The sequence below is a fragment of the Suricata suricatta genome, chromosome X (genome assembly GCF_006229205.1).
Source record: "Suricata suricatta isolate VVHF042 chromosome X, meerkat_22Aug2017_6uvM2_HiC, whole genome shotgun sequence".
Taxonomy (NCBI): Eukaryota; Metazoa; Chordata; class Mammalia; order Carnivora; family Herpestidae; genus Suricata; species Suricata suricatta.
In genome coordinates this window covers 99382013-99397360 of record NC_043717.1, presented here as the reverse complement: position 1 = coordinate 99397360, position 15348 = coordinate 99382013, and the positions used below count along the sequence as shown (strand labels likewise).

At 45.6% G+C, this 15348-nt stretch overlaps 1 protein-coding gene across 1 annotated transcript in view; it reads right to left on the bottom strand.

The window, feature by feature from the left end:
- Positions 1-6022: 6022 nt before the first annotated feature.
- The window catches only part of F9 (coagulation factor IX), a 30098-nt gene continuing 20772 nt past the window's right edge, over positions 6023-15348 (bottom strand). Inside the window, exons 7-8 of the mRNA XM_029930474.1 lie at positions 7497-7611; positions 6023-6837 (exon numbers count right to left, since the gene is read on the bottom strand). Coding sequence (XP_029786334.1) covers positions 6290-6837; positions 7497-7611 — 663 coding nt within the window. The 3' untranslated portion in view covers positions 6023-6289. The remainder of the gene's footprint in view (positions 6838-7496; positions 7612-15348) is intronic.

Sequence of the window (15348 nt, the reverse complement as noted above, 5' to 3'; positions counted from 1 at the left end):
CCAGAAAGCAGCTAGACCTCTGAGGTGGTTTTCTGAACCATTGCTTTTGCAAAGGGCACCGAGTTGGGTTTGCCAGACTTCATCCCCCCCAAAGCACACTAAGGAGCCAGAACTTTGGGCTTAACATAAAGAAGGAACAAAAATCTATCAAGTTGGTTCAACTGAATCTTGTTTTTTAAAAACTGAGGAATGTTTCAGATGCCTCCATGAGCATCCCATCACACAATGAAACATTTCTTTTGCCTTTAAATTTGAGGGTTTCTTTTGAACAAGTGCTTTCAGCGAACTGGTTAAAAAGAAGCTAATCCATCTCCAAAGAGTTCCTTGAAAATTAAAATACGTATTCCCGTTTTTTTCCTATATGTTGGCTGAAGAGTAAGCAGTGACATTTCCAAAGTTGTGTATGAATCTCATAGAGTTGTTATGAAAGCACTCTGACATCTGGGCTCTAGTATTCTCTTAAGAAGAGAGGACCTTTCTGAGTATATTTTTGTAAATGTAAGGGAGTATAAGAAGTGCTTCACTTGGAGAGAAATTAGAGATACTGTTTGGGGCTTAGTCAGAAATCAATCCAGTTTCACTCAATAGACTTGCTCTGAGAAGAATGCTTATTATTAATAGGTATTAGAACACAGGCACCTGCTTCCCATAGGGGCAATAAACTCGAGCGTGCTTAACGAATCAAGTCTCAAGCAAGTTATTTTTATTACGTTTTAGTACACTTCCCTACATTGATTTGAAATGGTCAGTTTCATGGGACCTGCTCAAGGCCAGCAAAAACGCTTAGGAACAAACCAGGGTTGGGGCGCCTGGGTGGCTCAGTTGGTTAGGTGTCGGACTTCGGCTCAGGTCATGATCTCACAGTTCGTGAGTTCAAGCCCCATGTCAGGCTCCATGCTGACAGCTCAGAGCCTGGAACCTGCTTCAGATTCCGTCATCCTTTCTCTCTGCTCCTCCCTCACTCATGTTCTGTCTCTATCTTTCAAAAATAAATAAACATTAAGATTTAAAAATAATAATAAAATGGACCAGAAGAGAGAGAGATGTGAAGCATGCAAAGAGCTTGATGTGCTGAGGATTACTTCAGTTAACTTTTTTTAATATTTATTTTTTGGGAGAGTGTGAGTGGGGGAGGAGCAGAGACGGGGTAGGGACGGAGGATCTGAAACGGATCAGCGAGCCCAATTTGGGGCTTGAACTCACGGACCACAAGATCATGACCTGAGCCAAAGTCAGACGCTCAACCTCAACCGGCTGAGCCACCCAGGCGCCCTATACTCCGGGGAACTCTTCATCTCAGTTTGATAGTGAATGTGCTCTTTTACCCGACAACTTATGAGAAACCAAAGGAGAACAAATAAAACGTTAGTAACTACTGGAACTGTAACTTTTCCACCATGGTGGACATTTTGGAATCTCTCTCCAGAAGCTAAAATGATCTCTTTACTTAAGCTGGAGAAGATACAGGGCTATACCTCCCTGTGCATTTACAACTGAAGTCAGTGCAAAACAGCCATTTTACAAACGAGAATTAGCAGCTTAAAATTCGACCTGGATTTGTAGAAACACCAAGTGCTGGGGGGAGGGGGGAGTGGGATGTGAGGCCAGAATTCTTACACAGTGCTACTGGGAGCCTAAATTGGAACAACACTTTGGTGAACAATTTTCCAATAGTAAGTAAAGTTGAAATGAATACTGTATAGCTTCGCAGTTCCATTCCTAAATGTCTCGGAGAAACACACACGTGCTCAAGGAGATGGGTGCCGGAATGTTCGTAGCAGCACAGGACAAAATTTGGGGACCACCATGAAGAGAAGAATGGAATCTTATGGACTGTCCTACAACAAGATACTGTGTAGAAGTTAAAATGAAAGATCTAGAGGGGTGTCTGGATGGCTCAGTCGGTTGAGCAGCAGAATCTTGCAGCTCAGGTCATCATCTCAGGGGCTGGGCGTGGGATTGAGTCCTTTGTCGGGGTCCTCACTGTGTGTGGAGCCTGCCTGGGAGTCTCTCTTTCTCTCTCTCCCTTTCCCTCTGCCCCTCTCCCCACCGCTTGTGTGCTCTCGCTCGCTCGCTCGCTCTCTCTCTCTCTCTCTCTCTCTCTCTTTCTCTCTCTAAAATAAAATAAAAAAGAATAAAATATATATAACATCTCAGGGCACCTGGATGGCTCAGTCCGTTTAGCATTCAACTCTTGATTTCGGCTCAGGTCATGATCTCCCAGTTGTGGGATCCAGTGTGTGAACCTGCTTGAGATTCATTCTCTCTCTCTCTCTCCCCCTCTCCCCCCACCCCTACCCTCCTTGCCGTCTTAAAAATTGTAATCAATAAACAACCTAGAGCTATGTTATCATGAGTGAATCTCACAGGAAATTGCAGGAAAAATATGATACCATCTGTATAAAGTTTTAAAATACGTGTACTTTTAATTGTAATTTAAAGTAAAACTATATGCTGGATGATGATGGTAGCTGCAGGTAGGGGAGGGGGAAGGAATGCCTGGGTGTTCATATGTGAGAACTCATGATATTATTTGCTATATATTTTTATGTGTCCAAAACATTTTATGCTGGAGAAAAGTATGCTCACTTTAATTCAGTACTGGAGAGGTGCGATATAATGTCTTACCCCCTGATGACTGAAAGGTAGTGAAGCCCTACCTCAAATTCCTATTCTGTACATCCCTGTGTGTAGTTAAAATATTTTTTAATTTAATGTTTTTTATTTTTGAGAGACAGAGAGAGACAGCGTGAGCAGGGGAAGGTCAGAGAGAGAGGGAGGCACAGAATCTGAAGCAGGCTCCAGGCTCTGAGCTAGCTGTCAGCACAGAGCCCGACGCAGGGCTTGAACCCATGAACTGTGAGATCATAACCTGAGCCAAGGCTGGATGCCTAACTGACTGAGCCACCCAGGTGCCCCTAAAAAGCATTTTTTTAATGTTTGTTGTTGAGAGACAGAAAGAGAGACAGAGTGCAAGTGGGAGAGGGACAGAGACAGGGAGACACAGAATTGGAAGCAGGCTCCAGGCTCTTAGCTGTCAGCATAGAGCCCAACGTAGGGCTTGAACTCACAAACCCCAAGATCATGACCTGAGCCGAAACCAGACGCTAGCCAACTGAGCCCCCCAGGTGCCCCGGGAATTTTTTTTGTTTTTAATCTTACAGGCTGGCTGAGAACTCTCTTTGTCAAGAACTGTCAAGAACTCTTTTCCACAGTCTTTGTAAATATCTTACAAATTACCGTGAACGAGCAGAAAACATACCAGCAGAAAACGACCACAGAATAAACCTTTGTCAACTTACCACTGTGTGAATGTGTTCTGTAGGAGAAATATTTGCATTTAAGAAATACAATGTTTTATTTTACCACATAAAGTAATTCCCTGTTGCTCTCCGAGAACAGCTTTAAAGATCTAAATTTTTAGGATTTCTAGCTCGTGAGTATTATGCTTTCTTAAATAATGTTTGTATTTTAATTAACAGTGTTACTCAGTGCTCAGGTACAGCAATAATTGAGTAGCAGGACTGTAAAAATGAAGACTTTTAAGTCAAATAATTAGATTGTGCCCATTGGTAGGTTAGTAAGTGTTAAACAACGGAGTCTCTTTAAGAAACAAAAACAGTAGGTGCCTGAGTGGTTCAGTTGGTTCATCTGACTCTTGATTTCGGCTCCGTTCATGATCTCCTGGTTTGTGGGGTTTGAGCCCCTCAGCAGGCTCTGTGCGGACAGCATACATCACGGGGCCACTTTATGAGGCCAGTGCTGAAGCCACTTCAGTTATTGATCTGGAGAAGTTATAGAGGACTGCATTTTTAAAAGTTTAAGACTGACAGTATCCAGGGGCACCTGGGTGGCTCAGCTGGTTAAGCATCTGGCTTCCACTCAGGATCTCATGGCTTGTGAGTTCGAGCCCTGCATCGGGCTCTGAGCTGTCAGCACAGAGCCTGGAGCCTGCTTTGGATTCTGTGTCTCCCTCTCTCTTTGCCCCTCCCCCACTCGCACTCTGTGTCTCAAAAACAGATAAGCATTTAAAAAACATTTAAAAAAAAAAGAATGACAGGGGTGGCTGGGTGGCTCAGTCGGTTGAGCATCCGACTTTGGCTCAGGTCATGATCTCACGGTTCATGGGTTCCAACCCGAGCCACCCAGTCGCCTCATCGTGATACGTCATTTGAGTTCACTCACAAAATATGTAAGTGTGGATTCATATATAATGAACACATTGGCGTTTGGCACACGGTAATCAGTCCTGGAGTGTTTGTTGAATAAGGAATGAGACATCATGAAATCACAGACTAGCAAGGTCCACGAGTGTCTCTGGCGAGCCCCTGGCCAAACTCCTTCATTGTACAAATGTAGAACTCAAAGCCCAAAATGTGGAGCGACTTGTCCACAGCCGTATCCACAGCTATGCAAACTCAATTCTGTCCCAGGTGGACCCAGACCACTGTCCTGTCCAGGGCACAGAACACGCTGCCGCGTACGAAAGCTGGATGTGCTGTTTCGCGCTTGGGCATGTTATGCTGAGCGCCCTTCTGCATGTAGTGTTTGGGATAGGGCTCTGTGAATGACTCAACAGGAAACACTTTTTGAGAAATTTGAAAATGCATTTATTGATATTTAGGTTTGAAAGACTAAAGTAAAAACGTACGAACTAGAGGAATTTGAAACATATTAGCGAGAGGAGGACCTGGCTAGGGGAGGGCGGCAGCTCGGTGGGATCAAAGTGGTCCCAAACATGATTTTGTCAGTAGTTCCACATGTCATCAAATACAGGATGACTGATTCACATCAACCGAGTTCACAAAAAGCTGAGCTATGAAGCAGAACACCACTTTATTAATTCATAAAGGGAGCTATTCTGACACACTGAAGTCTCTAGTAGGCCGGTCGGCATCCGTGTAGAAAAGTCAATACGGAAGGCCTAATTATAATCAAAAAGGTACCTGGGGAGCATGAAACCAGAAAAAGGAGAGTGAGTTGGCTCACTGCATGAGTCATGTCTGTGAGTCACCAGTGTACCCTTCTCCACTGTGGGGAGGTGCTGCTTTAGGAGACGCGATGCTTATGTTCTCTGGTCCAAGGCAACTTCTTCCTTAGCTTCGGACAACCCTGGAGACACACTGATGAATCCTGCCTTGAAGACTGTACTAGGTCTAGATTGCAAACTGACTGTTCATTTTTTCAGGTGGGGGACGAGACTCATGAGTGGATGTCACCCTTTCTAGTTACCTCCATCACAACTCAATTACTAGCTCTTAGACAACTATTCTGATGGGCCGTTCCTTCCATGATGCATGTATTTTAAGATCACGACTCTCTCAGGATCCTTTCCCTCAAGCTCTTCGGGCACCTTATCGCTATGTCCGAAGAGCAAGTCAAAGACCAAACTGAAAGCAAGTCTGGGTTCGATAGACACGTGAAACTTGTGGACAGCGGTGACGCAGAACGATGTTCCCTTTCCTCCTTTAATGCCCGTGTAGGGAGAAAGAGAAGGGGAGGGGACTGATTTGGGGGTTGGGAGATGGAAGAGATCAAGGAAGTGGGAATACGGATAGAGAAGAGGAATGGTGCTCTAGTGAGTTTCACCCTGTCACCTGCTCCTGTGTCCTTCCTTTATGAGCACAGAATTGGCCTAATCATGAACTAGACCAAATATCCCAGATACAGATCTCAGCAACTGTGACATTTTGGCAGGGGAGGTCAAGAATGATCTGGAACATGGAATGCTGCCAAGGTGGAGAATCAGAGAGTTGCCCCAGTGGAGAACTTCACAGTGTGGTCAAGGGCCGGACCTGTAGAAATGGTCACAATTTCCTATCACAGTATATTTCTCTAGTGACTACATTTTTTTATGTTTATGTATTTTTGAGAGAGAGAGAATTTTTTTAAATGTTTCTTTATTTTTGAGAGAGAGACACACACAGAGCATGAGCAGTGGAGGGGCAGAGAGAGAGGGAGACACAGAACTCGAAGCAAGCTCCAGGCTCTGCACTGTCAGCGTGGAGCCCAACGCAGGGCTCGAACTTGTGAACCATGAGGTCATGACCTGAGCTGAAGTCAGAGGCTTAACCGATTGAGCCACCCAGGCGTCCCTAGTGATTACATTTTCTAATCGATTTACTCTAGTAAAATAGGAATGCTAGCTAGATTTCTCCGCATAAAGAGAAACAGGTGTATTCATAGAATGTATACAGTCAAATCTAAAGAGACAGGAAAGTGACCCGTTAGTAAAGGACCTTGTCCACTTTCAACCCCAAATATGTCAACCTTGGAAATGCATTTTACTTTAAGTGGGCTTTGTCTTTTCTTTAATCCAGTTGACATACCGAGACACCTTGGTGTATATTCCATATTTTCCTTTCATTGCACACTCTTCACCCCAGCTAATAATTCCAGTTAAGAAATTAATGCCTTCCACTTCAGTAACATGGGGTCCGCCACTATCTCCCTGGCACGAATCTTTACCTCCCTCATGGAAGCCAGCACAGAACATGTTATTATAGATGGTGAACTTGGTGGAGCGAAGGCATGTGGCTCGGTCAACAAGTGGAACTTTAAGGTACTGAAGAACGGTGGCCGGTCTCCCTCTGTTGAAGACTCTACCCCAGCCACTCACGTAGCCAGATCCGAATTTGAGGAAGGTGTTAGTGTATTCCCTGTCAGCAATGCAAATAGGTGTCACATAGCTGTTTAGTGTTAAGGGTTCATCCAATTCCAAAAGGGCAATGTCATGGCTGTACTTGTTGACAGTTGCATTGTAGCTGTGGTGAAGAATAGTGCGAATCACATTTCGCTTTTGCTCCGTATGTTCCTTCTCCTCGATATTATGATCACCTATGGAAAAGAAACTTCTCTTCAGTCACGAATAGTCTTTCACGTAACGAAACAGATTTTCTGAGATTTTCGGCATGGCCGAATTGACTGGTAGCCAAGGGTCAGAGATCCCAATCTTACATTTGGTAAAATGCCATGAGGGCCAATGTCTACTTTTCAGACCAAAAACCCATTCAGGACCATCGTGGGCCTGGTTAGGTGACCCATGTTGTTACAACTCAGAACACTGTTTACAGATGATCTTGGATCTGCGTGTCGTGAATTATCTTAGACTTTCCTAATTTCAAGGATGTTGACCACTTTTTTGAGCACGGGTAACACAGTCATCTGCTCATTCATTCGGATGTTAGCTGAAGGCTCGCTACATACAGGTTCAAAGAGAAGTGGTATGACATGGCTTTTGGGGAGGCTCAGTGTGCTGGAGAAGTGCACACACCAATAAATAAGTCTACCCCTGTGAGGTGGGCGCTACTATAGTCACACCCAAAGAACAGTGGGGGGCTTGGATGATGCAACAGGTTAGGTTCTGGAAATATGTCTCCTTTAGCACTAGCTCAACTTATTTAGCAAAGAACTTATTAGCTTAGGAAAGGACGATGCACCGACCATATAGAAGATCTAGCAGTACTGCAGATTGCCATGCTGTTTTGTTTACTGACCTGCAACAACAGTAATTTTAACATCTGGATGGATACAGTGCGCTGCAGTTACCACCCATTTTTCATTAATGATGGACCCGCCACAGAATGCATCAACTTTCCCATTCAAAACGACCTGTGGAGACAAAATTATGAAGCTCACTGCACAACGTGCTTGATCCAGAACAAAATAAATACAAGTGCTGTTTATGGGAGTGGGCAAAATGTTGGATTCTAGGAGCATTTCTGGAACGTGTTGGTGTTGCCGATGAGTCAGTGTTCTGGTCCACACTCACAAAAGCCATTTCTGTAACTGTCTCAAAGAGAAAGTGCAACGAGAGCCAGGGGGAGCCCCAGACGAGGCACATACGAGGGAACAGATTCAGTGATGTGCGGCCCTTGGATGCGTTTTCCAGGTGAGTCAGACTCTCTGGTGGCACAGACTGCTTCATGGGCTGATGGCAGGTAAATTCAGAAGTGTGCTGACTTGACCCCTCCAGTTCCATTGTTGTTATTGGGTCGTCTGTCCCTGCGTGAGGAATTCTTGCTAGGAGGTGATTTGAAAGAGAAAAACTAATGATTTTTGAATGAGGTCTTTTTTTTTTAATGTTTATTTTTGAGACAGAGACAAAGAGGAAGAGAGTGAGTGCAAGTGGGAGAGGGGCAGAGAGAGAGATGACACAGATTCCAAAGCAGGCTCCAGGCTCTGAGCTGATGAGCGCAATGTGGGACTCAAACCCATGAACCGTGAGATCATGACTGGAGCCGGAGTCGGAGGTGTAACCATGAGCCACCCAGGGGCCCCTCCATGAGGTCTCTTTAAGTATGACTTGAGACCACTGGCCTCCAGGCACTGAGGAGCAGCAGGACACATGCACTCCTCCCCCCGCCCCCCAACCATAGTCCACACCCCTCGGCTGGATATGTAAGCTGCTTCTGTCCTGAAAGGTCTACCTAACTGTGCCTGGGCAAAGTGGACAGAGGTGTTTGGGTGCCTGGTATGAGCCCGGGCATTATTAGACAAAAGGCCAATCTATTCTTTCATCTGTACATTTATTGTATAATTAGAGTGGACAGTGAATGTTTTTACCACCTCAATGTCTAGATCAACTTGGAAGATTTCACTTCCAGTGCACCCTGAGCCACCTGCTCGAGGGAGAAAAGAAAGGTGAGAAGTAGGGACGCTAGAGGGCGCACTGGACATTTGGAAAACCTTGCGCATTGCTGAGTAACTCCTATGAACTCCTGCCCTTTTACTAAAGCCCACCCTGTCCCAGGCATAAATCCATTTCTAAACTAGGGAAAGAGAGGTGGTCAGTCCCCTTAAGTGGGAGTCTGAGAAGGTCCTTGGCTCACGGTCTAGTGAAGATTCTTTTTGTCCTGAATTCGATTTACTAAACATCTGCTAAGTCCTGGACAGTCAAGCATTGGCCACCTACCCAGAGACCTATTGGGCTGACTCATTGCAAGCCTCTGACCCCTTTTTCCATATTTGAGCTTTCTCTCTCATTCTAGCTGTTGCTTTTTAGAAATTTATTTAAAATTTATTCATTTTGAGAGAGACAGAGAGCGCACGGGTGCAAGGGCTCATGTGTGCACATACAAGTGGGGGAGGAGCAGAGAGTGAGAGAATGAGAGGGAATCTCAAGCAGGCTCTGTGCTGCCAGCATGGAGTCCAACATGGGGGCTCAGCGGGGCTCAACGCAGGACTCAAACTCACAAACTGTGAGATCATGCCCTGAGCCGAAATCAAGAGTTGATTGCTCACCGGACTGCACCACTCAAGTGCCCCTTACATTTATTTTAGAAAGCGGGGAGGGTTGGAGGGAGCCGGGCAGAGGGAGAGATTGACTCTCAAGCAGATTCCACACTCAGCATGAAGCCTCATGTGGGGCTGGATCCACGACCCTGGGGTCCTGACCTGAGCCAACATCAAGAATGGGATGCTCAACAGACAGAGCCATCCAGGCGCCCCTAGCTGTTGCTTTTTATTTAGAAAAGTTGTAAAAACATAGGAAAACTCAGATAATAATACCATGAACACCAGGGTAGCCACCGCTTCGACTTAACAGTCTTCTTAAATTTTTTTTGAACATTGATTGATTGCTTACTAAGGACTAATCATCGTGCTAAGTGTTTCATGTACATTGCGTACAGCGCTTCATGGCGTGATATTAACGTATCCATTTACAGATGAACTCACTCCCCTAAGGTTAGTTAGGTTAGTTAGTGGTGAAGCTAGGCTACAAGTCCCACTCTGCCTGGCTTCACAATGTTCCTAAGCACACAGTATGTCTCCAAGTGTGCTCAGTGGGCTGGTTGCAGTAGAATCATCTGGGATGCTTATACAATGCAGATTTGGGGGCTGACCCGGACTCAACTAGAATATTTGGTGGGTGTGACCACAGAAAATGAAGATCTCCAGACTATCCTTATGCATAATTATTGGAGACATTCTGTTTCAGCATTTCCCAGGCTTGGTGACCTTTATTTAAAAAATGCTCAGTCCACCCAGAGCTGGCTACATAATTTGTGGGGCTCAGTGCCGAATGAACTTGTGGGGCCCCTTGTTCAAAAACCAGGAAAAAAACACATGCCCCTGAAAATACTAACATACAAACTGTTCTCTTTCTTCTGTGGTCTCTTGCAAGCCATCGCGGTGTTTTTAATTTATTACGTAACGCCGCGCTTTCTCAGGGGTGGGACATATTTGTCAGGAGAGGGGAGACGCTAATGGATGCCCAGGAGCTGCCCCTTGTGATTTAGCACAAATGCCCTTGGCCTTCAGGTCCCCTCTCCCATCTGCCCCAAGGGAAGGTAAGTCAATCTTCCCTTCTCACTGGGCTACTGCAGCAACCAGCAGTGTGGTGGATGGTTCACAAGGGATTGCGGCTTCCACGTCAGGATGCGCTCAGTACCTGGAATGGAGGTGGACAAGAAGCTCCATCCCACCATTCCCCCTCCAGATATGCTGCGACAAACTTCCGGTCCTCAAATGCTATGTGACCCCTCCCCAAATGGCATACAGTAGGCGCACCCAACCTCAACGCCCCCTGCACCTGTGGCAATGATAGCTATTGGGAACGAGGACGTAAGTATGCCAGCGTGCCTTGGGTTGCGGGGTGGCAGTGGCCATTGGGCAGGGGGCACAGGGAGTGGGAGGGTCAAGAATCCATCCCCAGGAGGTGGAGAGAGGTTCCAAGTTCTCAGCGTAAGGCTGCTCCACTGTTTCATCGAACTTGAGTTGCAAAATACAACACATTAAACTCCAAATTCGGTACCCTTCCAAAAGCAAGGCCACACGCAAGGTCACAAGCTCCTGAAGCTAGCCCTGACCCCAAGTGATATTTTATCACTAAGCAAATTTGGGCAACACTGTCCTACACGGATCCTAACCGTCACTTCTGAAGACATCTGTTCTAGTAATCGGAGTTACGAAATCACACACAGTGATAGAATGGTGCTTTTCCTCCATATTAGGGGTGACTGGATATCTCTTGGCTTAATGGTTGGTTACGCCAGACTGAATGATATCCACAGCCGCTGGGCACAGAGACTATGATGTAGCTTAGTCTGACTCCTGCCAAAGGTTTGCTGCCTGGAGCTTCTATTCCTTTCTGGCGGATGGCTGAGAAATATGACTGTGTTCTTTGGAGCCTGAAGAGCATTTTTCTTTCTTTTCTTCTTCTTTTTTTTTTTTTTTTTTTGCCAATCTCTGATTGGTATTAGAAATTTTAGCAAACATCTTTGCCAAGAAAAATCCCTAAAATATATTTGCATTTAAAGATATTACAAATGACTTGGTTTTGGAGTGTTTGCTTGGCCGCCTTGGGATCACAGCTATCTAAATATGAGCTCTTTGGGGATGAGCTGTCTGCTTGGCCAAGGACAAGTTCTTGTAAGACGTCACTTTGGAAAATGAAGGGAAAAATGGGAAAGCATATGTTCTGAGCAAGGCATCCAAGTTCCGATCTGTCAAACATTTTCATGTTTGTCCTATCCTAATAGGAGCCTGTTTTCTCTCTTTCTGACACACATACAGATGCATGCTAAACACATCCACATCCATCTGCAAAATACACACGCACATATCTCTTCTGATGCTCTCCGTTGATTATGCCAGCCCAGCGGATAGCTTCTGCCCTGTTGTGCTCTTCCTGACCTTTACCTTGATCTGGTCTTTCCCCGCGATTTCAGTAAACTCTTATTCTCCCTACGGAGACAATTCCAGCTTTACAACATTTTCTCCCCCTGTTCACATACTCGTTCTTCCCCATATAAAAGGCAAGAGCGTCTCTGGGTGATGTACAGCTTCTTACACCCACAGGTGAGATTCGCCCACCCATCAGCCCTACTCTGCATTTTTCTAGGCACAGAGGGGATGCTCATTTTTGGTTTTTAATGGTTAACTAGACTGGTCATTGAAATTGGTTTCATCGAACCATCCTAGAGAATAATAGTCTAAATGTTCTGTCCAAAATAGTTTTATGGGCCAGGCAAGATTACATATGTCATGTTTTTATTTGTCTGAATTGACACTTTATCACTTGAGCTAGAAAAACTAGAAGGTTACTTTTTCCGGGTGAAGATATGTCTATAGTCTTAGGGCTGCCTAGAAAATCTTTCTCCCAATCCTTCTCATTTCCAATAAAAGAAAAGAGAAAGTTCTGATTTATACATATGGCAACTGCATGCTGTCTGTCATTGGGGGTGTATCCTAATCAAATGGGAAGCATTGGGTGTGTGGAGGTAGTTGCAGAGGTCAAGGGCTCAGGTACCTTTAATTAAGGACAGCTTCAGGTTAACCTGAGGAAAGCGGAGACTGGGGAAAATGCAAAGCCGTTTTAAAGATCGTTTAGGCCAAGAGCAGAATAAGGAACAGGCAGACTGCTTCTAAAATATTTTGCTGGTTAAAATGGTTGAATATTGGCAATCACATATGTGACAAGCTAATCTAAAGGTTAAGGAAAGCTTAGTCACTTGGCATCCATTGTATTCCATTTTTTTCCCATTTAGTACAATGATTTCCAAATTATTAAATGTATAATAAATATGGCTTGGTTGCCTGGGTGGCTCAGTCAGTTGGGCAACAGGCCCTCACGGTTCATGAGGTGGAGCCCTGCGGGGCTCTGCACACTGACAGTGCACAGCCTACTTGGGATTCTCTCTCTCCCTCTCTCTCTTTCAGAATAGATCAATAAACTTTAAAAAAGAGAATAAATATGACTAGTACAGAGCTGAGGCCCATGATAAAACAGAAAATAGAAAGACTAGGTACTTTACATTCAAGGCCAGACAGATCAAAACCGAAATTGGAAGAGGTGGGAGGAGCTCTTCGGGCAATTTTGCACGTGCTCAGAATTAATTGTTGGCTGACAAGGTCATGGGCGTGAGACCAAAACCAAAGTAAAGCTCTAGAAGTCAGAAACATGGTGCTGCTTTCTTCAGTCTTTCTTTTAAGCTATTGATGAAGGTGGTCATGTAGTATAGGGGTTTCTATTTTCCTGTTTTTTTCTAACGTTCAAAGGTTTTCGGGGCTTCCCTACGTAGCTGTATGAAATTTGGGTCTCGTTTTAGTTCTCCACTCTAGAAAATAGCCTTTTTATTCCTATATAGTGCACTTGACCCCCCAGCTTCCTCTCTGAGATCCTGCCTCACGTCTCCCCGCCCTCCCACCTCAGTGCGTTTGGAGGCCAGGTGCTTCCTTCTGCGCCCTTGCCTTGGGTGGGGGCGGGGCGGGGCGGGGCCAAAGGGGCTTCTGTGAAGCGCCAGGGGCCGCAGCCACCTACCCGCAGCTTCGCCTCTAACGTGAAAGCCCTCGGCTAAGGTAAGAACCGGACGCAGCCTCGCAGGAGTTACAGTTACGGGGAAGGTGAAACTCACTTCTTAGGGTCTCAAGCCTGGATGGGGTGGTAGCGATCCCCTATCCGGCTCTAACCCCCCACCAGTCAAGCCGAGGCTGTCCACGCGCCCCCTCGCCCCCACAGGTGTATCAGGCGGGGCCGTTCAAGTTAACAATTCGACCAACATTTGTTCAACCAGTATTTCCTTCCAGAGGTGCTCATGGCCCATGTAACCGACACTGGTCGGAGAGGGCTTTCTTAACCAGCGTCAGAACCCGCCTGCCTGCCTGTGACTGTCACCCGTAAGCCCTCAAAGAAAAAGTCGGCTTCCCTTTTCCTCTGTGGCCCCTCGCCCTTGCAGACCGCTAACTTAAACCTTTCCCTTAGCCGACGACCCTTTCCAGCTTGTTTCCGCCAGCCATTACTCCAGGTGAAAGTGACCTCCCCATGTTCTTTGTGCCATACATTCACCCAAGTGGGTCGTTTTATCTGCTCCCCCCACTCCCTTTTATGAAGTGTGGGGATTTTGAATCCTGTCTAGGTGAGATCGCTAAACTGTTTACTATCTGAGAGCCGTTTAAATCTGAGATCTACTGTTTTGGCCCCAGAAACCCCGGCTGTTAATTGCTCTCTCCTGCGATCATATTGAGTTATTTCCACCTTGCGGATGGGCGGTGCCGTGGAGCTGGCGTGTCCATAAACAAGAGACTCTGGTTTGTTGCATTTCCTGCTGGCTCTCTGTCTGATTCCTTTTGTACACTCAGTTTATCTCCGGTTTTTGAAAACCAGTAAGCACTGAGTGCAGGTGGGTGTGGAGGGCGGGCTCTCGGGTGAGAAGGAAACAATGCCAGAGTGTGGCGGGGATCTTCCCCAAGTATGCTGCAAAGTCGCTCCGCTCTTGACCTCTGGAAAGGACTAAAACTTAGTGCTTTGTGCCTCTCCAGTTAGCAGTCCTACGTCATATGGACGAAACAGGGACTGAACCTGTGCATGAGTGATCTTGAGCTTCCAAATGAGCTTAGCTAGGTTTGATAGGGAAGAGTCAACAGGCATACTAGGGAAGTGTGCATTGAGGAGGACATGAAAAGATTTGAGATGATGGGGATCCTATCTTCTTCCTCACAGTACAATCGCAACTATCATCTGATAGTTTCTTCTGCTTAAAAGAAAAAAACAGCGAGAGCAATTGAAATTTCTATTAGGAAAGACTTGCATTGTTACAATATTGGCAAGCATCTGGCTTAAAGGGGATGGGTGGAGATTATGTGACTAAATTGAGACTATGTAACCCTCTCCCCCTTTTAGCTCTTGTTTAAACGCATTTGCCAATTTCATTTCTGGGCTGAGAAGGGGACCATGCTAAACTCACAATGTGTGCATCCTGGGACATATTTATGTTATCCCCCCCCTTTTTTTTTTAAGAATCCTCATATTGGGTGGGGGTGCCTGCGGGGGGCTCAGTCAATTAAGTGTCTGACTTCAGCTCAGGTCATGATGTCAAGGTTCGTGGGCTGAGCCCCGCGTCAGTCTCTTTGCTGACAGTTGAGCCTGGAGCCTGCTTCAGTTTCTGTGTCTCCTTCTCTCTCTGCCCCTCCTCCACTCATGCTCTGTTTCTCTCTCTCTCTCAAAAATAAACATTAAAACATTTTTAAAAAATAACAGTCCTCTTGGTGCTAATAAAACATCCCTGAGTTTCTCGATCCTCCTGTCTAGGGACTGCTTATGTCCCACAATTCCAAGGAAGAAAATTATTATAAAGTAGGATCTTTTGTTCCAACCACCTATCCATGGAACTTGGATACATATTGAGAATGGGAATGCACAAGAGCACAAATAGTAAAATTAGATATAATTAGATCCATGGATGTTAAACAGAATGAAAGCATAATTTGAGTGGCTGGATCCAATAGGGGTTGTTCAAGGAAAGGTCAGTGGAGAAGGTCAGTCTTATGAAGAGTCATGAAGGAGAATAAAGACATAAATAGGTAAAGGAAGAGGTCATGGTGGATGAGGGAAACAGGGCTGGTAGG